General features: G+C 39.2%; 1 protein-coding gene across 1 annotated transcript; it reads right to left on the bottom strand.

The window, feature by feature from the left end:
* Positions 1-279: 279 nt before the first annotated feature.
* Positions 280-24,215, bottom strand: cnn3a (calponin 3, acidic a). The gene is made up of 7 exons (XM_062441469.1): positions 24,003-24,215; positions 3,916-4,037; positions 3,545-3,611; positions 2,614-2,751; positions 2,426-2,542; positions 1,909-2,055; positions 280-1,313 (listed from the first exon to the last, which is right to left on the bottom strand). The coding sequence occupies exons 1-7, from the start codon at positions 24,057-24,059 to the stop codon at positions 972-974; spliced, it is 990 nt and encodes a 329-aa protein (XP_062297453.1). The 5' UTR covers positions 24,060-24,215; the 3' UTR covers positions 280-971.
* Positions 24,216-25,124: the final 909 nt, after the last annotated feature.

Below are 25,124 nucleotides of genomic sequence, written 5' to 3' on the forward strand. Positions count from 1 at the left end.
TAATTGAGGTGATGGTCATACATTTGAAATCTTTGTCCTTTCAAGTGATATCAGTATCAGTTAATGCTAGTGACAGCTTCTTGCCTGTCATCAGCCACTGGAACGCTGCATACACCTTTCAGAGCTTCAATATGTGAACGACTTGTTGTTCTAGTAATGAGTGTGCACATGAACACAGCAGCACTGTGCACTTTCTGTTTGTAACAATAGTGTTCAGACAGGCTTCAAGAACTGAGAATTTAAGGCTTTATTTATAACATACCATTATTCTTAAAGAACCATATGGTGGACTGACTTACAACAAGAGTCACTGCAATAAATACAAATTGGGAATACAAGGGGGAAAATATGGAAATATAGGTTGTGTGATGACATGAAGAAGTCTAGCTCAGTTTGGTCATCTTCACTATCTGAACAGCCATCACAATTTACATACTCATCAATCCAAGGAAAACAAAACTAACTCTTCTAGTGATTATTACACATTTAAAGAATACCAATATCACAAACTGTGGCTGCTTGTTATGAACAAAGACAGAACACAGAGGGGAGAGAAGCACATCAATCAGCCTATTGTTTAGGACTACACATGGGTCATCAGCACTGCTTCAGTGCAGGAATACACACATTGGAATGCAGCAACTTCCCCTGATGCTACACCATCACTCAACAAAGTTATACTACTTCAGTGTTCCATCATTAAGACATCTTTTAAAAGGTGGGTTATAAAAAGAATGTTGTCAAGCTTAAAAAACGTTTGTATCTGTATCTCATTATTCTATGCTAATACTTCTTTCAAACGTTTGCTGCTCAAATCAAAGAGTTGAGGCGAAGAAGGAATGCACTCAAGGAAGCATTTCATTTTATGCTTCAAGATAATAAAAGGACTATGAGGATAGCAAAAGACTTGCTCTGTTGTGGACTTGATAGAAATACACTCCTTAATACTGCTCTGGAGGTGGAGGTCTCCACTAATAGTCAATGCCCTGATCATTGTAATGGGAGCTGTAGTCGTCGTGGTAACCTCCGTGGAAATCGTCCTCCTGAAACTCGGCCTGATAATCACTGTCGCTGATCTCAGAGCCGTTGGTGCCGGTGCCCTGGCTGCCGTTGGTGTGTATGACTGGCTCTGTTGGGGGGGCGCAGTACTTGGGGTCGTAGACCTGGCGGCCTAGACCGTACACACTCATACCCCTCTGAGACGCCACCTTGTTGGTGCCCATCTGGAGTGAGATGGTGGAATTGTCCAGAGGCTGCTGCGCCACCTTCTGGTCGTAGATGTCTCTGCGGGTGCCGGGCGCTGACATGCCTGCCTGCAGGAACCAACACACACATACACACTTCACCACATGATAATATGATAATATGCATACACTCACTTTGTAGTTAATGATGTTTAATTGGACAAAAACATTTTGAAGATAAAAGGATGTTCACAATTCAGCAACGATGACGTATGCACATCAATCAAGATTAACATTAAAACTATTTTACCATGAGCAATGTCGTGTCACCTTCACAGACAAATGTTAGGATTTAAGAGGTTCTCCACCCTCCCTCTGGAGGGTTTGGTTCCATTTGTCCAGGTATTCTGATATCTTATCATGCATGCCCCCGCCCCAAAACAATGGAGGTGTAGGATTCTCATGTGTGGTGCTCAAAGCAGTGACAAAACTGCAATGAATCATTTAAACACTAAAACAATGTGTCTGTTACTCTGAATAACTCACAGACTACACTGGAGACTGTTTTCACACCTGCCACCTTCACCCAACACACTCATTTTCTCTCACCTCCATTAAATTGATATATCCTACCATCAGGTTTTGGAGGTTGTATCATAGGAGGACCCTTTGTTGATGATATAGATACAACAAAAGCAGTTTTTTAAAGCTGAGGGGATTTTACCTGGCTGGCTCCTTTATTGGTGCCCATCTGAAGGCTGATGGTGGTCTGGTCGTAGGGTTTATCAGTTTGAGTCTTTGGATCATACAGATGTCTTCTGGTTCCGTACGCAGTCATTCCAGCCTGACTTGCACACTTGTTCGTTCCCATCTGAGGAAAAGAGGCCAACACTGTGATCTCAGCAGATCTAACCATATGTCAGTCTAAATTGTTTAAATGATTGAATCACTGACATCAAACCTTCAATCATTTTACAGAAAAGCTGTTTCTTGATTAAAAGATCAGGAGTTTGCTCCGTTTCATAGAGCTCCTAAAATTAAAAGTCTGCCTTTTAATGGAGAGTTTCAGTGTCCCAGGACTGTTAAACTGCAGAAGAAATAAAATCTCTCTAGGGAAAATGTGAATCTATTTATTTCTCTGGCACCAAGATATTAAAAGCTAAAATCCAACATCAGCTTTCTCACTGATGTCACTCTAAAGATATCAGTTGAAGCTGAGCGGTGATTGGTTGCATAGTTACCTGCAGTCCAATGACACACTGACCCGCCTTGATCTTCTCGTTGTCAAAATGCCGAGCCTGTTTGTCTGCGTATTTCACCCCGATGTCGATCTTTGTGTCCATACCTTTGGTCTTTGCCTGAGAGAGAGAAAACACAGGTCACAGCCTCAGTAAACAATGACCTCGTTTAGTGATGTGTGTTCACTCACCATGCTGGCCAGTGCTAGCAGTGTGGTCTGGACTTGAGTCAAGTTGCCATTTTCAAAGAGGTCATTGGCCTCAAAGATGTCATTGGGCTTTACTCCATAAGCCAGGATAGCTTTGATGAAATTCCCAAGGTTTTCCAGCTGCAGAGGGTAACAGAAAAAAAAAGGGAAATGAGTGAAAGGGGGCAGGGATTGAGTCTCAAACTAAACCAGGAGGGAACAGTAATGGCACAAATAAAGCTGTGACTGAGAAGCAAAGCCTGACATGCTGTGACCCGTTTGAAAGGAGCTGAATGTGTCCTTTATGATGTTGACTTCTGAGCTGTGTTCTTTATAGTATAGTACAGAGTTTTTATTATGAGCAGACAGTGTGAGTGAAGACTTGAAATCATTCCTGGCTGGTGACAAATATCAAACGTTTCTATTTCTAAAGTACAGACATTATGTACCAGTACATCAGTAAATATGGTTATATGACATAATACACAGCTTAAATATTATAGAGATATACCATGCAGATTTACCATCTGAATAGGCTGTAAGTAAACTGTTAGGACACTGTTGGGGACCTCAATATCCTGGTGCTTTAGTGAACCAAAGCACATGGCTTCCCTTTTGTCTCTAATAAATATTGCTTCAACGTGAATCATTTTAAATAAATGAATGAATGCAGCTTGACATGCAGTGAAGGATATTCTGGATTATCTGCACTGTTAGGTCTCTTAATACTGAAAGTGTCTGGACTTTGGTTTCAGTGAAGAGAGCATGCACATTAAGTAAGCTCAACTCTTCTTCCACTGAATGTGAATCATCTCCTGGAAACTCCTTACAGGTTGGGACCAGTCATGATAATAGTGCTACTTTAAGTCCTCAGTCTGACAATGTCTGGCCTGTTAGGAGTGACATCATACTGTGAGGTGTCTCCACATCTCACCTTGTGCCAGTTCAGCTGTGAAAGGTTGATTTTCTTTACTGAACCAGGCTGAAGCTTATTAATCAATCTAAGAGAAAAAGACAAACACAAAACATATCAGAACATACTGTGATCTATCAGATATGAAGGATGAATGAATGAACAGAGAACAGAGATGGTCCACCTATCGCTACATTTAGCTGGTTAATTTATTTGGATCCCCATTAGCTGTTACCAAGGCAACAGCTACTCTTCCTTGGGTCTATGTTGTGTCAGCATCCCCTCCAGCATTAACTATAGAGCTAACATAAAAAATACCAGTCTTCACACCCACCCACGCACACACACACACACACGCACGCACACACTCACACACACACACACACACTTACTCGCAGAGGATGACTCCGTCCTTCAAGCCTTTCTGGAAGTTCTCCCCAATAGTCATTCCTGTAACCTCTTCAATCCAGAAGCGGAGCTCCTCCTCCCTTTGTTGGTCATATTTCTGAGCAATCTGAAAGATAAAACATCTCATTAAATCTACATTTTATTTTATATTTGATCACTTTTCAAGAATACTGTTGTGTCAATTTTTGAATTTCCCCCTAGAGGGATCAATAAAGCGACCCTACCCTATCTACCCTACCTTTATGGAATGATTGAGAATTGATGATGTCACTGATTGTGGATTAGTAGGAGGTGTGAGACGTGCATATACAGGTGCATCTCAATAAATTAGAATATTGTGGAGAAGTTAATTAATTTCAGTAATTCATTACACACAAAGTGAAATATTTCAAACCTTTATTTGTTTCAATCTTGATGATTATAGCTTACAGCTAATGAAAACTCCAAATTCAGTGTCTCAGAAAATTAGAATATTGTGAAAAAGTTCAATAATGTAGACTCACAGTGTCATATTCTAATCAGCCTATTAGCTCAAAACACCTGCAAAGGTTTCCTGAGCCTTTAGATGATCTCTCAGTCTGGTTCAGTTCAGTGGAAGACTGCTGACTTGACAGTTGTCCAGAAGACAGTCATTGACACCCTCCACAAGGAGGGTAAGCCTCAAAAAGTCATTGCTAAAGAAGCTGGATGTTCACAGAGTGCTGTATCCAAGAATATTCATAGAAAAAGTTGAGTGGAAGGAAAAAGTGTGGTAGGAAAAGGTGCACAAGCAACAGAAGGAACTGCAGTCCTGAGAGGATTGTCAAGCTAAAGCCATTCAAACATTTGGGGGAGCTTCACAAGGAGTGGAATGAGGCTGGACTCGTATGTGGTGGCTCATTAAAGCCACCACATACAGACGTATCCAGGACATGGGCTACAACTGTCGCATTCCTCGTGTCAAGCCAGTCCTGAACCAGAGACAACGTCAAAAGTGTCTTACCTGGGCTAAGAAGAAAAAGAACTGGTCTGTTGCCCAGTGGTACAAAGTCCTCTTTCCAGTTGAAAGTCAATTTTACATTTAATTTGGAAATCAAGGTCCCAGAGTCTGGAGGAAGAAAGGAGAGGCACAAAATCCAAGTTGCTTAAAGTGCAGTGTGAAGTTTCTATAGTCAGTGATGATTTGGGGAGCCATGTCATCTGCTGGTGTTGGTCCACTGTGTTTTATCAAGTCTAGCAGCAGTCTTCCAGGAAGTTTTAGAGTACAAGTTTTAGAAGGTTCCTTCTGCTGACAAGCTTCATGAGGATGCTGATTTCATTTTCCAGCAGGATTTGGCACCTGCCCACACTGCCAAAAGTACCAATACCTGGTTTAATGAACATGGAATTACTATGCTTGATTGGCCAGCAAACTTGCCTGACCTGAACCCCGTAGAGAATCAAGAGGAAGATGGGAGACACAAGACCCAACAATGCAGACGAGCTGAAGGCCACTATCGAAGTAACTTGGGCTTCCATAACCCCTCAGCAGTGCCACAGGCTGATAGCCTCCATGCCACGCCGCATTGATGCAGTAATTCATGCAAAAGGAGCCCCAACCAAGTACTGAGTACATATACATGAACATACTTTTCAGAAGGGTGACATTTCTGTATTAAAAATCCTTGTTTTTTATTGGTCTTATGTAATATTCTAATTTTTTGAGATACTGAATTTGGGGTTTTCATTAGCTATAAGCCATTATCATCAAGATTGAAACAAATAAAGGCTTGAAATATTTCACTTTGTGTGTAATGAATCCATATAGTATATGAGATTCACTTTTTAAATTGAATTAGGGAAATAAATGAACTTTTCCACGATATTCTAATTTATTATGGTGCATCTGTATTAGGCTGTATACAATGCTTGTATTGAACTTGCTTTAAGATCAAACCCTGCCCAGCACCTATCCTTGGTGTGCATTCACTGGACACATTTTGATAAGACAAAGACAAACAGAAGACAGTGTGGACACTCTGTTGATGGTCAGACAACATGTTGTACTAACTAGTTTGTTTCAAAAATACTGATCCATGAATCATTTGTTCAGTTACTCGATATGTCCATGGTCAACTGTACTAGATATCATGAACCATGAATCATTAATTATTAACATCTATGAATTAAAGGACCCTCATGTGTTTACACACAAACACACACACTTAACACCCACAACACAACAGCTTACTAACTGTACAATCATCTGAAGCTGAAGACTTTCTCTGACACTTTCAGCTATGTCAAATAATGGGACTGTAGTGTTAGCTCTCTGGACAGTATAAACAGCCTTACAGTGTTGGCTGACACTGTGTAAATATCCCACAGACAGCTCTGCTCATCCACAGCAGGACAAAGAGCTGCTTGACTTTCTAGTCAGAGAGGGAGCACAAAGAGAAAGCATCAGCTGTCCACCTCAGCACAGTCCACTCTGGCTTCCTGTGGACATCCTGCACTTCCTCTCAGAGAGTCTCACAGGTCTGTGACATACACATGTGCCGGCTCTGCTTCATTTGGTTTGCCTCAGCTCTTCAACCAAGCACAGTAGCCATTTTTATCTCCATGACAACAGGGCTATCTGCTCGAAGGTGTGTTTTTAACTGATGAAACACTTGTTAAAAGCAGCAGCTTGTAGACATCATGACTGAGACTAGTGGTCAAAGTCGCCGCTATAAAACGCAGGATAAACACATTTCATTTCCTATAAATTCTTCACATTAAAATTCCCCTGTTAGTTTGTCAGTGGAAAACTTTTAATAGCAGCAATAGGAAACTGTGTTTTCATCAGCAGCCACTGAACATGACTCCAATATGGCTGAAACCAATCAGGAAGCAGTGAAATAAAGCATATATTTGTAAGTATGAACAGAAACACAGAGATTCAGTCAGAAGCTACTACAGCGCTGTGTGAGAAGGAGAAGGAGGCTGGCTGCAGTCTAAAAGAAGTCAGGTGGGTTGGGCACAATTTGGCCCAGATGGTCCGTCTCAGGCTTGACTCGGCATGGTTTGACTCAGCTGTCTGATAGTATGCTTATCTTTCACAGTTTCATAGTGACAACACTCAAATATCACAATGTTGTTTTCTCTTTAAAGCCTGATGTGTTGTTTGGTAGAATTCTTGTGGTTTGACTCACAATACTAAACCCTACAAACTATGCATGCTGGGCCTTTATAGGCAGTTAGGTAACCAGTTTACCGGCAAACCTTTTCCAGTAAACTGATTTCTCAACTGTCAAAGCAAACACTGTGGTAACACATTCATTACAGGAACTTTTCATATGTGGCAAGTGAAATATTACCACCCAAGGGAGTTTTACCATCTACCATTTAATAGTTTCACCATTTAATACCTAAAAGTGTTGCTCAATAAAGAAATCATTTTTTGGGAGTTCTATTAAAACTATCCCATTGTTTCTTTCCTTCCATTTTCACTCAAAAATGCCAAGTTATATTAAAAGAAGCACACTTATTGTCTGCCTCCTGCTAGAGGACTCTTCACTTGTGTAGTTTACAGTAAGCAAGGTCTTTCTGTGATGGGGATACCTTAGTCAGAAATGCCTCAGCTAACAGAGAATGAAGAGACAAATTGGAAGAATGTTATTAATAAATTATTCCCAACAAAAATGACAAAGCAATAAATCCACACAGTGAGCTGCAGGAGAAATAGAAAAACTCCCATCTGGCTAATTCCAGGTCAAATAAACAGAGTTTAGAACATCTTGGATTTGCCTCATTCTTTATATTCATAATGTATTGTACCAAACTAGTGTGCAATATCTTCTTTCATCCTCCTGTCATTACTATTAAACTAGTTTAGTTTTTGTTCAAGGGACCATATCACTAGCATGTGCTAATTAAAACATGCTTTTTCCAGTGGTACGATGTTTTTATGGTAGACTGTATCATACATGAGCAATATGTACTAGTAATATCAGTGTGAAATCATTTTTCCATTTATAATGCCTCATAAAGCAGACATCTGATTTCTTTAAACTATACAGCTAAAAAAGGGCTAATATATGGATATTATATACAAAATGTAAAAGCTCTGATGTGGTTCTGTGTGAAGACATGGTGCTTCAAAGCATGAAATCATATACGTAATATAATTTCAGCGAGACAACTTGGTAAATATGCAACAGTGGGTTTACAAGTACTTTACAAGTTAAATACATCTAATAGTCTAGAACAATCCCTGAGAAGTTCAAGCATCTAGCATAATGAGTTCTTAAGTAATGAACTCATATTTTACAGGCCACATCCACTTTTAAAGAAGATACAGGCCAGACATTTGGCACCCTAGTTGTTGGGTCCAATGACATCATTTACATCTAGTATGAAGCAAATCCAAGATGGTCTGTCAGGAGGCCTCTGCTGATCTGGAATGACCCACCTGGGTTTTGAACACAGACACAGAATGTTGTTCTGTGCTGCTAAATTGTGACCATAGCACAGCGCCATCACCTGACACCACAGCTGAGTGAAAAGCTGCCAACGTTTGCCTCACTCATCAGTTTAAATACTGCCAAATAGAGTATTTGCCCTCAGTACTTCTGTAGATCAAAGTATACTGTGTGTATTATTATCTTCATTCATCGAGTAATCGAGTCCAACAGAAAATCTGAGACACCGGAGAAGAAGGAACCAGAACAAATCTGACATTTTAGCTTAACCCGACTGGTTAACTGATTATCAAAATAGTTTATTTTGTAGTTTGACTTTTACAGTCACGACTCTAATCAAAGCCAACCACAAAACTGAGATATTGTCCATTACTACAACAGTGTACAGCTGGAAATGTGTTTGAACCACTAGCCAAACAGAGTAAAGTGTGAAATAAATATTACAGATGAATTCATCAGTCACTTTTATTAAACTACACAAGTCTTGAAGATAAAAGGAGTGTTAATAATAAGGAGTGTTTCATGTCAGCTACTGTCCATCACGTATCCTCCTCCACTGAAGCCTGTCAGCAGCAATAATTAACACTTAACACCAGTTTCTTCAAAAGCTAGGCCTGCTGTCATGTCCTGAACAGACAAACAATGGAGTCTTCATGAGCTCTCTCCTCCTCCTCCTCCCAGTTCCTGCCACAAAGCAAAGAGGATGTTGTGTTCCAAACTGTGACTCAGAGGAAGGTTAGAGTTAAAGGTTTCATGTTCTCCGGTCATAATATCAAAGTTCAAAACTGTGTCATTTAGGAATGAATGTGAGGCGTTTTGTGTCTGTGGAGTTTCAAAACAGAGAGAACCCCCACTGAGAGGCCAAAGAGCTGGAATGATCGGAGGGAAGGGATTTTTCTCTCTTCACATCTCCCAGCCATTATTTTCGAGGAGGCTTGCCAAGAACTTGCAGAAAAAAATAGCAGGCACTGGAAAAAGGGATCTAATTCTCTTGATGGAACCATTAAACTGAGCTTCTGAGGGAAAAAAAGGTTATGATTCAAGCCTGCTGGAAGTGAAAACCAGACAAACCCTCTCCCCATTTCATCTCTGAACCCAAAAGCATTTCCTGATGACAACACAAAACTGCAAGCATTTGGAAAAAGAGTTGAGTGAAGCTTGAGCTACTGCCCAACACTCAGAAGAATGCAGTGTATGTAGTCTCAACTGGTTTAAGCCAGAAATCCAGTCACACATGATCTAACCAGAGTGATTGTAATCTTAACTGAAACAGTGAGTGTGATAACAGAATCATCAGACCACAGTGGTTACTCAGCATGAAGCTGATTGTATACATGACTGAGTACTGAACCAAGGCTGAGCATTTCCAGCTGCTATTCATTAATATATAACCATCTCACAACATACCAGCATGTCATCAACTGGAGACACGAGTAGAAAAACAAGTCAGAGTTTGAGGAAAGAAGAAGAATGTAACTAGTCCTGTCTCAGTCAACAGAACCTCGTCCACAATGCTGCAGCAAGACTACTTACAAACCCCAATCAAATGTCCACATAATGCCTATTTTATTGATGACTTTTAAAGCTCCTGATTATATCACTGACTTACTAACACCTAACAATCCTAAATGCAGCCTGAGGTCCTAACTGAGACCCTTGAGTCTGTTAGTAGTCTGTTAGTTCCAGGCTAAACACCTTTGGAGTCTGGAATAACACGCCAGAAGAGAGCAGACATTTCATTCTCTTCTCTCATTCTATTAAAAACACACTTTTTTCAAGAATTGCTTTCTATTGAATGAGTTATTCTTTTTTGTTTTAGTCTTTCATACCAATCTTATTATTATTACTGTATCCATTATACTTTTATCTAACACCTGTCTGGTCATTTCTCTTGTTTTTAAGTTTTGGTAAAGCACTTACTTATGATTATAGTTATCTATGTAAAACTAGCCAGAGATACCCATTCTATTTAGCAGAATCATGCTGCAGTCAATCATGTACCTGTCACTACCTATGCACACGAGACATTTGCTTCCTGACTTTAATCTTTAAGGCAGTGTTCCCATCTAACAAGTCACCACTACACCACTGACTATTCTACAAACTAAGGTGTGGAATAGGGCTTGGGTATCAGTACTTCATACTTTTTAGGTATTGACCAAAATAAATCGATACCAAGTAGTATGGAACCGTCTCCCATCAAACGATACCTGCAATCCATCCTTTTTGTACCCAGAGCTAAAGATATGACTATTTGTATGGACTTGCTCACAGCCAATCAATGCAAGAGTTCTCCGATTATTAATAATTTGAAGACTTTAAAAATGCATTTGTGTAAAAATCTAATCATTTAGATGTGGAGGAGTGGTGGCATTTTATACAATGTAATGCTTCTATTCACATGATGGTATAGAATGAAGTACTCAGTTGGTATCAGTATCATTGTAATGGTTACATTTTTTAAAAGATACCTAGTGGTCCAGCACAAAGGTCTGGTTCTACCATACAGCACAGTGATGTCATCCAGCAAGCTAATCACATTGGCTAAAGCAAGTGAAAGATTATAAAAGATAAACTACGCCGCCCTGATAACATTCTAAAGTTGTAAGATCCTGTCTGTGAAGATGATAAACCTCTGTGATTAATGTTTAATAAGTCTCATATTTCATATCTCACCAGTACCAACACACCCCCACCAACACTGCTAGGTGGTAAAAATGGGATGTTATGGGATCATGAGATTAAAATTTCATTGGAAATATGCATTACTTATAAATGACAACACATCTTTTACTCTTATTTATTTTTTATAAATGAGCTGCTCGAGTGCTCCTGATGACCAGTCACACTCTGCTTACAACTACTTTACACTAGTAATAGAAGTCCAGACACATGTGTGATGTTGGAGCTGCTAGCACATTCTCTGGTGTAACATGAACATGAACTCACATCACTCTCTCCAGCAGTTCATATCACCATGACAGTTAAATCAACAATAGGGAGATAAGATACATCAATCTAGATTCAATGTTACAAATAATAGAATATTGTATAGAAAACATTACACTTCATAACATATTGCATTTATAACACGAGGTAAGGGCTGGGTCTGGATGGACTTGCTGTTCAGCCCAGATGCAGATCGACGTCTGGACTCTGGGCTGATAAGCGTGAGATCATTCTGGAAGGGAATCTTTTCCTGTGAGTCTAAAATTGGAAGCGTGTCACTGACATCAGTACAGACTGGGTCATCACAGCCTGGCAGCACTTACAACAGTACTGGGCAACAGGACTCTGGTGTCAGCACGTTGCATGGGAACTGCACTTTCCATCATCATGTATCACCAAGCAAGTCTTGTACATGAGTTATGGCAGCTTGGTGCACCATTGAGGAGAATATAGTTAAACCATGACACTTAGATGTGGTATGTTCATACACAGTATTCCCTTCAAAATCATCCGTCCCCCGACATTCTGAATTTCCTGTTTAATAACTACGGCTCATCAACGGGTGGAAAGCCCTAGCTCCACTAGGACATACAGCATTAGCTCATAGTGTGGACATTTTAAGAAATCTCTGCCTTATGGACAATAGTAATCATGTACTGTGTAAAATGATGAGTTTCCAAACTATCCTATACCTTAATAATGTGTCTTTGCATTTATCATGGTTATAATGAGGAGTGTAGCTCACAGGTCTGTCAGCTGTTGAAAGTAAGCAATGTTCAGAACAAGCAACAGCCAGGAAACATGAGATGACGTAATAAAATGTCTGGATATGTCTATACATGCTTCTATACTGCAGGTACATGCAGGTATGTGTGTATACTGTCAGTGATGTAGTACAGTCATTCTTTGATCCAATCCTCTAAAGTTTAGCTGCTCTAGAGCATGCTAGTCCTGCAGCCCAGGTAACCATGGTAACATACCGGGCTTGAAAAAGGAGCCAGCTTTGTACCAGAAAATGGAAGTCAGGCTTAAGGATTACCTTGCTTTGTGATACATACAAACCTGATGTAGAATCAAGAGAATTTCTATTTTTTTCTCCTACCATTATGAATCAATTCACAAATGTCAAAAATCCATTTAGCTACTTAATGTGATGCTGATGGAATGAAAAAGATGGCAGCGGTCGCAAAAATGTTCCGATTTAATTTCTAAATAATGTCTTCTGTGAGACCAACATGAATACATTGTGAATGTTCTATGCTGTCACTCAGAGACGTATTAAGTCTAATAGTAACATAAAGTAATAATATAGTAATAATATTCTACAGAGTGGACACAACACAACACTAAACTTTGGTTCATCTCCACTATACAAATGTGTGGATACAACTAGTCAGCTAAAATAAGCCAACAACTGTGTAAGTTACCAGTCTTCAGAGATAACTAGTGATTTTAAAGTGTAGGACAATGTTAACTCATTAGATCTTCTTTAAAAAACAAAGAAAGATTCAGTGTTCTGAGGCAGGGTGCAAACTGTGCTACTGATTCCAAGGCCCCAAAGAGAAAAGATTATTTATTGTTTTTACTTTTATTTATTTCATTTCTATTGTTTTATTTATTTTATTTTATTCATTTATTTTTCATTACATTAGATTAACATTTTTACATACAGTGGACCACTGAATAAATGTGTAAAAGTAAAATCTGCAGTCAAATGTCATTTGTTTACACCACCACGGCTCCCCGGAGAGCCTGCCCCCACTGCTGAAACACATCCTAGAGGAAACACTGTAGTGTTTGACACTGAGAAACAGAATACTGAGGGCTTCTTCACAAAACATTCCATATTTCTATATATTTCATTAGCTCACTACACTTTCCAAACAGCTTGCCCAGCACTGTATATATAATAATACATGATAATAAGATAGACCGACATGATTGATTCATGAGGAAAAGCTCTGTTTCATTTCTTGTCAACAGTTCTAGAGCTGTTGTGTGTGCACCACTTCTGCACACACAACACATTCTGTTTGCTTGACTCGACAGCCAAACGCCCACCGAAAGCAAACTGGACATAAAGGCTATGAAAACAAACAGGACGGAGGTTTTACAGACGCTCAAGAATTCAGTCAGTATTGTGTGCTGTGGTTCGTATTTGAAAATACTTTTCAGATGGTATTGCATTTAGGCCTGGGTAATACAATGGTAGCAATATGTACTGGCTCCAGTACTGAATACAATGTTGAAAAGTTTCATTTAAACGCATGAAACGCAAAACAAATATGCAAAGTTAAAGTGTATGAACAAACCCCAAGTATTCCTCCACCTGGCTTATAAAATCTATCATCACTTCAACCAGACCAATACATCACTTAACCAATATTATACATATATCGGTATTGGCATATATGTTGTCAGATATGCACCAATGTATTTTAAAGTTATATAGGCAGCATTTTATGTATGTATGTATGTATGTATACTTTTACTTAATTCATGTATATATACATATATTTTTTGTTATGCGTTTTATTATTTATAGTCATTTACAATTATTAAATTCCCAGTGAAGTTTAGTGTTTCAGTTAGGGATGAACCGAAAATTCGGCCACCGAAAATCTTCGTCCGAAAATGGCCCAAAAGCGCATTTTCGGTTTTCGGCCGAAATACTTTTATCACCAAAACAACACGGCCAAAACAGCTAACTAAAGAGATCAGCTCCTCTGATGCATCTGTAGTAGACGTTATTCCTTTAATTGCAGCACTAAAGTGTAGTACACTCTTAGAGTCTGTGAGCACACGTTTCACTGAGATCTATTTGGATCCTCTGCACTTCATTGAGACTGTACTTGATCCGCGTTATAAAGATCATTACCTGGATCATGTGGGATTAAAGCAGCGCGCACCAGAAATGATCCGGGCCGCGATGGATGCAGAGAACCCGCTTAGAGACGGAGAAGCACACAGCACAGGAGAAGGTGTGTGTGTATGTGTGACTATAAATGCAGCGCGTGTGAGAGTAAAGCGTGCTTATAGCTCTGTGTTGCTGCTTATTAGACCGACACAGATCGCAACCCTCCACCAAGTGTAACACTAAGTGTTATTTTTAACTTAATTTAATTTTATATTGTGCATTGTTGTAATGTCATTGCTAAATAAATACTTTCATACTTTTCTTAATTGTTTTATCCTTTGAATTGCAATGCCTTGATTTTAGTGAGGTTAGTACACAGTCATAGCCATAAATGCAATGGTACTAATAATTGGCATAATGATTTCTTTTGGTGTTTCGGTGTTTCGGCCTTGGTTTCCTCATTTTCGGTTTTCGGTTTCGGCCAAGAATTTTCATTTCGGTGCATCCCTAGTTTCAGTCATGTTATACAATAAATATAGTTAAACTGTAAAATATTATGCCTCCATTATATATCTTTGTCATAAGTGTTTGATAACAACATTGCAAATGGCTTTTTATGTACATATACTGTATATATAACATTATCTGCCGATATATTGGATTTTTTTAACTCCCTAATATCAGGATCGGCATCAGCCCCAAAAATCCAGTATGGGTCAGGCCCCTAATCATCACCCTTCATATGGAACACGCTACACCATGGACATGTGACTCATTAACAGAAACAGTGTAGATGTCACAAAGTGGAAGTCTGTTTTTAAGTATTTTGTGTTGCATTTTGTATATCTTTTATTTGTTTGAGTTTTAATTAAGTTATGATTTTATTCTGGATTGTTACTGTGTTTTATGTTTTTTATTGCATGCTTTTATTTTGAAGTGACTTAGTGTGATGACTTCCTGCCTTAAAGCTGCAGTCTGTAGTTATGAGAAAAAAATGGACATAGCAAGAAAATACAGCCTCCAGGTCCCTCCTTCTTCCTCTCTGCTTGTCTACAACTATTTGAGTTATCTGAGTCTCCGTGGTCATTGTTACTGCTGCTCTCACCCCAATAGTACAACCAACCTGGCAGTTAAAAATCCATTCAATCATCAAAACCATATACACTCACTAAACAGTTACCCATATTACATAGAGGAAGAACATAAGTGCAGTGTCTTCAATTCAAAATAAAATGATTAACTTCATCCTTTTTTCCTCTTGGTCTTCATTCAAAGTAAGTCATGAAAACTATCAATAATTATCAATATCAGATGAAATTAAACATTGTATGTTCTGTGATACATGTTTCAGCTATATTATCCAGCTATAATTTAAATGCAAAGGAAAATGAAAGTGGAGTTTTTGTTATTGTGACACTAAAATGCAAAAATGGAAGGAAAAGCCTCCTCTAGGAACACAAAAGCAGCCTAACATATAGAATTAAATTGGACTTGAAGTTATTTAATCTGTTCATAAAGCAGTGGTCTGATGTCATAAATCTACCTTCTGTTACTGTTTCTGCTTTAGAAGAGAATGTGGCCTGTATGTGATCCACTTAGAAAAGCCAGGAGATAAAGTATAGGGTTCAGCATTAGATGTAGATTTTAATGTAATTGTTCCATCAAGCTTGTGTGTGAGAGCCAAAGATGCAGAGCTGGATGAGCCGGTCAGCACATGGTTCATGACCCTGGTGAAAGGTGCAGGCAGAGCAGATAAGCTGAGAGATTCATGGGAGAGACCAGTCAGACCTTTAACCAACACTTCAACGGCAACTCAAGTGTGACCACTTGAGGGGAAAAAAAACAAGAGAAAGATGGACCTGCAGTGACCCAGAGTTCTTGAGAGGAATGTGAGAGGTTTCAGGTTTCACTTTTCTTTTGCTCACACACCAGGATTAGGTTCCTTCACTTCAGGAGTTGGGTTTTAAACTGGAGTTCTAGTTACAGCTACAAAGAGTTAGGCTTTGACAAAATAACGTGTCCTTTCAAAAATGTTCCATTAGGCCACTTTCTAATTATCATTGGATGTAAAGTCAACCACCAGAAATCAAGCTGCTTTCCATCTCTTTCCATGTCCTCTCAACATGAGCATTTCAGAACAGACACATGTTACTTCTCTTAAGGTGAAGCCTTTATAATGACTGACAACACAACACAGAACTTATTTCTACCAATATACAACACACAGACATACAACTACAGCTACTGAAGTGTAGACTGTGATTAGAGTTAAGTCACAGTGTCCAAAAGAGACAAGTGTCCTGCAGTCGGTTCACTTTGGGAAATTCTGCTGCAATTCGCGAAAAACAGGCAAAGTAACTGAGGGCACATAAACTTTATCTGAGCAGTGACTCTGACACCAAACTGTTTCATGTGTTTTACAATATGATTTGTACAGTGAGGCCTGGGACACACTGCTGTCCACAGACTGAAGCTGCCAGCTCTTGGACTTTGATAATGGCCATCAATAATAGTTTCTGAGAGACAGAGACACAGAGAGAGAGAGAGAGAGAGAGAGAGAGAGAGAGAGAGAGAGAGAGAGAGACAGAGAGAGAGAGAGAGAGAGAGAGAGAGAGAGAGAGAGAGAGAGAGAGAGAGAGAGCTAGGCTGTTATCCATTGATTATTAACATCATGAAAAAAAGACTCCAATTTTGGTTACATCTTAAATTAAGCCCCCAAGACACTGAGATTCCAGGCACCACAAAGCTAGGAGCTGACCCTTACAAACCAACAAACTAAGAAAAGATGCCTCTGTGGAACACTGGATGACTCAAACCAAAACTCAAAACAAACAGAACTGCAATCTGGCCCTAAACCATGAATATAAATTGGCAAAGTATCTCTTTACTAGTAGAAACAGATTCTAAGCAAATACAGACTGAGTGACCACAGTCTAGCCATAGAGACAGAACGACACAAGAAGTCATGGCTACCAACGGAGAAAAGAGAGAGAAAGAGAACAAAGGCAAGAGAAAGCAAGCACAAAAGAGAGAGAGAGCAGGAGCATGAGAGAGTGAGAGAGCAACCTTTGAGCTGAAGAGTGGAAACTTTGGAAAATTCACGAAATATTAAAAGACGTTGATGTAACTGACTGACAGAAACATAGGTTCTCAGCCAGGCCTAACAACTTGTCTCTGTGCTATTTAAATCCAATCCTGTACATTCTCCTCATTTTAAAGAGACTCACCTACTTCTGAACTGAACATAATGTCACTGACCCACAGGGCAACAACCATGGTCAGTCTCCCTGTTTACCATCAGCCATCAGAACAACCTTGACTCAGAAATAAATCAGTCGTAGGGATGTAGTGTATCTCTGTCAGGACTAAGGCCCATACACAGTTAACAGTAGGTTCAGAGGGGACTCTTTAAGGAGTTGCACATACTCCTCAGCTCTTGTGTATAGTCTAGTAGTCTATTCAATAAATGACAACCAAAGACGGTGTAAATGGTAAATGGACCGTACTTATATAACACCTTTCTAGTCTTCTGATCACTCAAAGTGATTTTACATACATGTCACATTCACTCATTCACACACATTCATACACTGATGACAGGAGCTACCACACAGGGTGCCAACCTGCTCATCAGGAGGAGACTAACCATTCATACACATTAGGGGTGGAACGGTTCATTAAAATAGTCTGTCCCGTTTGGTACACTTGTCACGGTTCGGGGCACGTGTGTATTGTTGGGTTCATGACACGCGCAATGTAAGTCTTGCCAGTAACCCAGGGAAGTTTTGTTTTGTTTTTTTCCACTTGGCACGACGCAGAGGCGTTACATTATTATATGTGGGACCTAAGAAGGATGGAGGCTTTTGCTCTGTGCCAAGCTTTCCAACAGTACAACACTGGCAGCTACTGACCTGAGAGAGACTCACCATCTCCAGATGCAGGTTGATTAAATCAAAGCAGCCAAACTACACAATAACACAAATAACACAAACATGTGTAGACTTAAAATATCTCTACAAAGTAAATATCTATAACCTTTTACTATTAGCACGGCAGTTGATCAGTTAAAAATGAATGATCCCATTTTATGTTGACGTGTGACCTAGTCAGTATGTGTAAAATAATGGCATTATTTTAAAGTTTTCCTTGATACATGACTGTTGGTTAGTGTTAAACTACTATGGATTGTTTTTATTAATCTTTATTGCGTTCTTGCCTTGATGACGTCATCCAGTCTAAAAATAATGAATAAGTAATGAAGTGTAAAACCCCCCAGAAAAGAACATAAACCGAACCCAACCGAGAACCGTGACCCCAAAACCGTGATATGAACCAAACCGTGGATTTTGTGAACCATTCCACCCCTAATACACATTCATACACTGTTGGCATAGCAACAGGAGCAATTTGTGGTTAAGTGTCTTGGCCAAGGACACATGGACATGTGGACTGGAGGAGCCGACAACATTTAGTGCAAAGATAAAGAATAAATATGAATGTGACTATAAAGTGCATCAGTACAATAAATAAACAAGAACGTGATTACATAGTTAGTGTGAGACAGAGTATGCCACTCTGAATAGGAGCGTTTTCAGGTGGGATTTAAAGGTGGAGACAGAGTCAGAAGTGCAAATATCTGGTGGGAGAGAGTTCCTGAGGCGGGGGGCAGATCGACTGAAGGCTCTTGACCCCATGATGGTAGTTAAGTTGTCAGATGGGGCAAAGAGCTGGTAGGCAGAGGAGGATCGGAGAGTTCGGGAGGGTGTGTAGATGTGAATCAGTTCTGAGAGATATGATGGTGCCAGGTTGTGAAGGATCTTGTAAGTGAGGAGTAGAATCTTAAAGTCAATGCAGGATTTGATAGGAAGCCAATGAAGTTGCTGCAGGGCAGGAGTGATGTGTTCAATAGAGGGGGTTCTGGTTATGATATGAGCGGCTGCGTTCTGTACCAGCTGGAGTTTGTGAAGAGATTTCCGTGGAAGACCAAAGAGGAGAGAGTTACAGTAGTCCAGACGGGATGTGATCAGGGTGTTTACCAGGATAGCGGTGCAGGTTGGTGAAAGTAAGGGAGGGAGACGGTTGATATTACGTAGATGGAAGTATGCAGTCCGAGTAACGTTATTGATGTGGATACACTTTGGACATGTGATACATTTATATCATTAAGCTGAAATCTGACATTATAGAGGGGAACTTGGTAAGCTAAATCCTGCTTATTTCATTGAAGCTAAATCTAAATTAAACCTGAGGGACAATGGGGACCTGGACACACATACACACAAATACATGCAGAAAAATGACTTTATTTAATATATCAATCTTAATAAAATGAATATATATCAATCTCTATATTGTGTTTATGTTCATATCATTCATATTTTGTACTGTTGAAATATTTGGACATATTGTATTTTGAAGTTTTGGCAACATTGTTCCTGAAACTTTATTATTGTGAAATAAGCCCAAAGAGAGAGAGAGACGGGGGGGGGGGCTTGTCACTGGACAGCGAGGCATGCTGGAGTTTCCTTTTCACTCATATGTACACACTATCATGTACTGGCATGCTCTCCTTTTCTTTTCTCTGGCCTCTGTGGGATAGGTAACTAGTGTCTTGTAAACCCATGTGGGCTGGGCACCTTTGGGTGTATGACACTTGAATAAAAAGAACATTCATTTGTTTGGTGCGACAGTTAATACAAAAAAGACAGGACAACTGTTTCCTCCCATGAGAAAATGTTTTTCTAACAGTCATTGTTTTGTAATTCATCTTCTCTCTGTATAAAGCAAAGAATCTCAGTGTATGGATGGTTGTCCTTCACATATCTCTTGAAGCGCTCATTCAATACACTCCACACTTGGCAGGTGCATTGCTGGGTAAAAAAAGGGGAGTATTGTGTTGAATTTGGTGCAATTTGGACATGTGATACATTTAACATATCTATAAACCCTGAATACAGCAGCATAGGTGTGATGAGGCAGGATGGAGCTTCAGAGCTCTGCTGGCTGACACTGTTGTTCAGTGGTGCACACCGACCGGAGGAAATGACCACACTTCATGATCAATAAAGCGAAAGTATTTATCAAAATGTAGGCTTTGCTTTACTAGACGTGTGTCTGTATTAACGTTACCTGTTAAATTTACTTTGTTACTTAAATAAAAGTACTGAGCTGTAGTGAGCTGTCACTCAAAAACTCATTAGCCAATGGAAGCGCAGCCTTAAAGAACCCGCCCACACGAGAGGTTTGTGTCAGAAAGCAAAAAAATGAGGGGGCGCAAAGAGAGAGCTGGGAGAGTAAAGGAGAGCAACCACAAAGCCGTCAGTGAGAAAGAAAAAGAGAGAACTGTTAACAAAAGGATATTTTATGAAAATAGCAAAAGACCAATAGTTTACATGATTACACAGATCATTTGTTTGCAAGTTATACGTTTTATTTTTGAGATGACTTTTTTTTTTGCTTGGATGATTTTAATTCTCTCAGATTATTATTTTTGTTTGATGTTTAAAAAGTTTTGCTTGATCATTCTGACACAACTCTGATTCCATACATTCAGAGCCCAAAACACAATGACTGCAGTTAAGCACGGAAAACGGAGCAAATACTTCAACAGACCATTAAAAACTAGTTTGTTTCATATGCTCCCAGACTGTAGAGACTGAGCCCTTATTTTATCTGAAAGGAGAAAAGAAGATGTATTTTCAATTAGAGTACTCATTCACACCTCACATCAACTGTATTCATTTAGCTATGTATTGAACTAAACAGTCAGCCTGTTCTGAACAGGCACTCAAGGATTAAAACACTATTTGTCTGATCTTCACTGGTCTTCAGGTGCAGTGGAAAATAGTTACTTCATTTAAAATGATGTATGATTAAAAACCAATGAGCATTTCTATGAGAATACCTTTTTACTATACTATTTGTCTTAACATACTATGTGTACTATCCAACCTAGAAAAACACTGCTGCCAGAGAGCAGAGTGAAAGGTGAGATGCAGTGGGCTGGTGGATGGGGTCCTCATCGAGGGGTTTGTGCTCAAGAATGTCAGGAATGTAATGTATGCAGCTCAGAGAAGAGCATGGACTACTGATCACACCTAATGCAATGAAACCCAGATGGGCCCCTGCCTGTCCTCCTTTTGTGTATACACTCGGACAGAGGAGGGGTCCTCTCACATCAACTGGGCCTCTGTGACTATAGCTGTGGAAGAAAACTCAGTCATCACTGACAGCTACCACCAAATGGAAAAGAGGAGTCTAAATGTCACAATCCCCAACCTCAGGCATCTGTCATAGTTCATACACAAGGATAACAAGGGTCAAAGGTCAAAGACTTCTGCATCCAGACTGGACCTTTCCACTGTCTGCATATCTGCAAATGAACTACTTCACTATTAAAGTGCTGTAGAGCTGTAGATTGTTTCATATCCAAAAGATGAGGGGAGACACAACTTCAAAACTCATCCTCATTTTCAGACAACTGTAGAATCTGAACACACACACATGATACACACAGTCTTCCTGCAGACATCGAGGATGTGCATTGTGAATAAACAGCCATAAATCTGCTTAGATATCATAAAAAAATGGGAACTTTCCTGAGCTTCATCACATTTTAAACTTTTCTTAATTATCAAAGTAATCCAGTTATAACAGTTGTCTGCACATGCAAACAGGAAGTGATCATAGATCATTCAGCATACTTTTATTGGTGCTAATATGTGGCTACTCATTAACCTTCTGTTTACATAACCTACAGCATTATGACAATATGACAAACTGCACTTTGATCTTCACTACTCTGTAATATGAGTATTTTAGGTCTACTTCTCCTTTCAGTTCAACTGTGCAATATATACATTTATAACCAGTGTCAATAACAATCTTAATTCAGGTATATTATCACTCAACATCAATATTACTTATTTACTTACTATATGTTTTACTACTATTGTTTTTTATTGATGCTTTTGTACTGTCCACTTTGCTGCTGCAATATTGTGAATGCCCCCATCATGGGACTAATAAAGGCATATCTTCTTTTCTTATGGGAACTGGTGGAACATGTTGCACTGTTATTATTATGACATTACTCATGTTCAGAATCATATATAATCTAATACACAAACTCTGCTGACCACAACATACAGATTTATAGTTGAGCTTGTAGAATTGGCCGAAGCTTTAAAGACAGTAGATTTACCATCTGCACATCCTCTCATTTCTGTGTAGAGACCAAAGAACTTATTTCTCAGGATGACAATTCTACTCCTGAAAGTTCAAATGAGTCACTTCCTGTTATGAGAATATTTTCCACAGTGACCTTACACACGCTTGGGGTTTAGATGGGATAACCATGAACAGGAAAATCTACTGCATTACTTGAGTTTACATCACTCTCTAGTTTCTGTGCCAGTCTGTATTTGTGGTTTTGGCTAAAATTCCATGAGAGGTTTAACTTAAATAGTGTGTGTGTGTGTGTGTGTGTGTGTGTGTGTGTGAGAATCTGCATAGCTTCACACACACACACACCTTCTCTCTTTAATACACTAATACTAATAAAAGGGCTATTGCATGTTTTCTGTTGCAGACCTATTTCATAGCAAAGTCATCTTTAGAGACTTGAAATTAAGATTTCTAGCCATCATCTGTTTTTATTGAGAAAGTTACTAAGATTTCAACTTGTGAGTGACATACAGACTTTTCAAATAAATCTGTTCACACAGCCACGAACTCAAGCAAGTTTAAAGTCAGTAAATCTCACACTATAGAGAAATCTGTGGCAATCCATGACTGCTGTGATGATGGAAAAACATTCAGAAAATAAGTAAAAGGACAGAATGCTTTAAAATGGAAAGCAGTGATGTAAAGCACATGTAATTTGTGGTGATGACAACATGCAAAAACTGTACTGTGGTTCATTTTTACTTCTCCTCATATGAGCTACTCTTCACAGAGCTGCTCAGAGTAATGTCACATATGTGAACATATTACAAAGGACAGGGAGCAGTCTACCTGCAGTCAACTCAACAGTGTGCATTGCTTCTCATCAAGCTATTATCGAGACTTTTCCTACCACTCCAACTATTTCCAATCTATGATCACTCTGACAGACACATTGTCTCACAGTGCTGCAAACTGTACACTATCTGGCTTAATGATCCTTTTAATCATAGCAGCAGCTGCAACATCCAAACACAGACAGCAGTGAATCAACAATTCATATATGTCCATATGCCAGAAGCCAGCCACATGACCATCCCCACCCCCCAACACACACACACACACACACACACACGCGCACACACAATGCACTCAATTAGTTTCTTATAATTAAAAGTCTATGTCTGCAATGTAAAGTGCATGACTTCAAGTGTTTTATCTGTACAAGTGCATTTTTAAAAGAAGGAGAATGAATGAAAAGAGAGAACAGAAGTAAAGGATTGCTTTCCCATCACTGAAAGAAAAAAAAACGGTGCAGGCATAAAAACCTTTGTACAACTCCCTCAGAGTGTATGAAGCTAGGAATCCCCACACAGAGCTTATATTCGCTAAAAAAAAAAATCTCTACTTTTAACTCAATTCACATGTCTGCCTTTGTTGAGGTCAAGTTAAAGAATGGCACTTTTCCCCCCGAAAGCATCGCGTTTTTTTTCTTTCTTCATATAACAAAAAGATTCCCGAAATTCGGGAATCTTCGTTAAGTTGAGTGAGCCTGTGTGAGAGGACATTTCACTGCACTGTCTCTATCAGTGGGACAAAGAAGCACCGCTAGGTCAGGACACGACTGATTTATTTGTTTCCCTCTCTGAGTCACAAATGTTAAAACAGGAGTGTAACTTACTTTGCTTCTCACTTCAGCAGATAATCCGTAGGCTGGTCCTTTATTAAAATGAGTCATTTTCTTGATTTTTCGTGTAAAGCCAAGTGAATATCCTGAGACACAGTGTAGTGAAGAGTGAGCAGTAGAGAACTGCTACCTGCTACAAACTGTTCAACACTCAGAGCAGGAGTCAAGTATTCTGAGAGTTTCCGTGAGCTGCAGAGGATCACTCTGTCTACTATCTGCTGGACAGACTCGCTTTGCAACTTGATCGTCAATGATTGACGGAGCAACCACAGCCAATCAGAGCAGCTCTTTTGTATCGGTTACTCCCTCTCCTGATTCTCCTTCAAATGGGACAAAAGTGAACTTAAAAGCAGCGCACACATCTATACCAAATATTACTGATACAGGTAGTGAGTGTGTTTACTATCAGCTACTATTAACATACGAACAGCTTTCTATAAAAGTGAATTCATGTCAGGATGTATATGTTTGGGTCGTCATGATTTAATGTATACTGAGGTAAAAAAAAAAAAAAAACTACGGTGGCCCTCAGGGTCAAAACACAACAACAATAAACAAAGCACAACAACTTATTAGGAAATAAAAACATTAAAATAAATGAAGAAATAATTAAGAAAATAAATATTTTGAAATCATGAATGACAGAATTGATCATATCTTTTGTATTTTATTCATCCAGTTAACTGAATTCATTTTATTTCTATATATATTTTCTAGACATGAAGGTCTCAATGGTGTCAAAGCCAACACTTCACACATCTTCACATACTGAGGGCTGTTGCACAAAAGCAGAATTAAGAAATCCAGGATAACTGAAAAAGTGAGGCTCAACAAAGTCTCATCAGTTCATCCTGGCTTAATATGCTAGCTAGGTTTTGTGCAACAGCCCTCTGGTGACATACTGCCTGATTTTGTTGTTTTTTTAAATAAAGTTTTAAATAAGTTTCATTTGTGTATAAAGAAATCTCCATGGTGTGTTTATTTTAATTCATCTTTATTTATGTCGATTTAAAAGAAGAAAAAACTGCTAAAATAAACTTTCTTTGTAGAACATATGTACAGTACATATAGAAAACAGGCCAGTGAAACACCTGACCTAGAGGTGGGTGGGAGTTC

This window comes from Scomber scombrus, chromosome 20, assembly GCF_963691925.1.
Source record: "Scomber scombrus chromosome 20, fScoSco1.1, whole genome shotgun sequence".
NCBI classification, from domain to species: domain Eukaryota; kingdom Metazoa; phylum Chordata; class Actinopteri; order Scombriformes; family Scombridae; genus Scomber; species Scomber scombrus.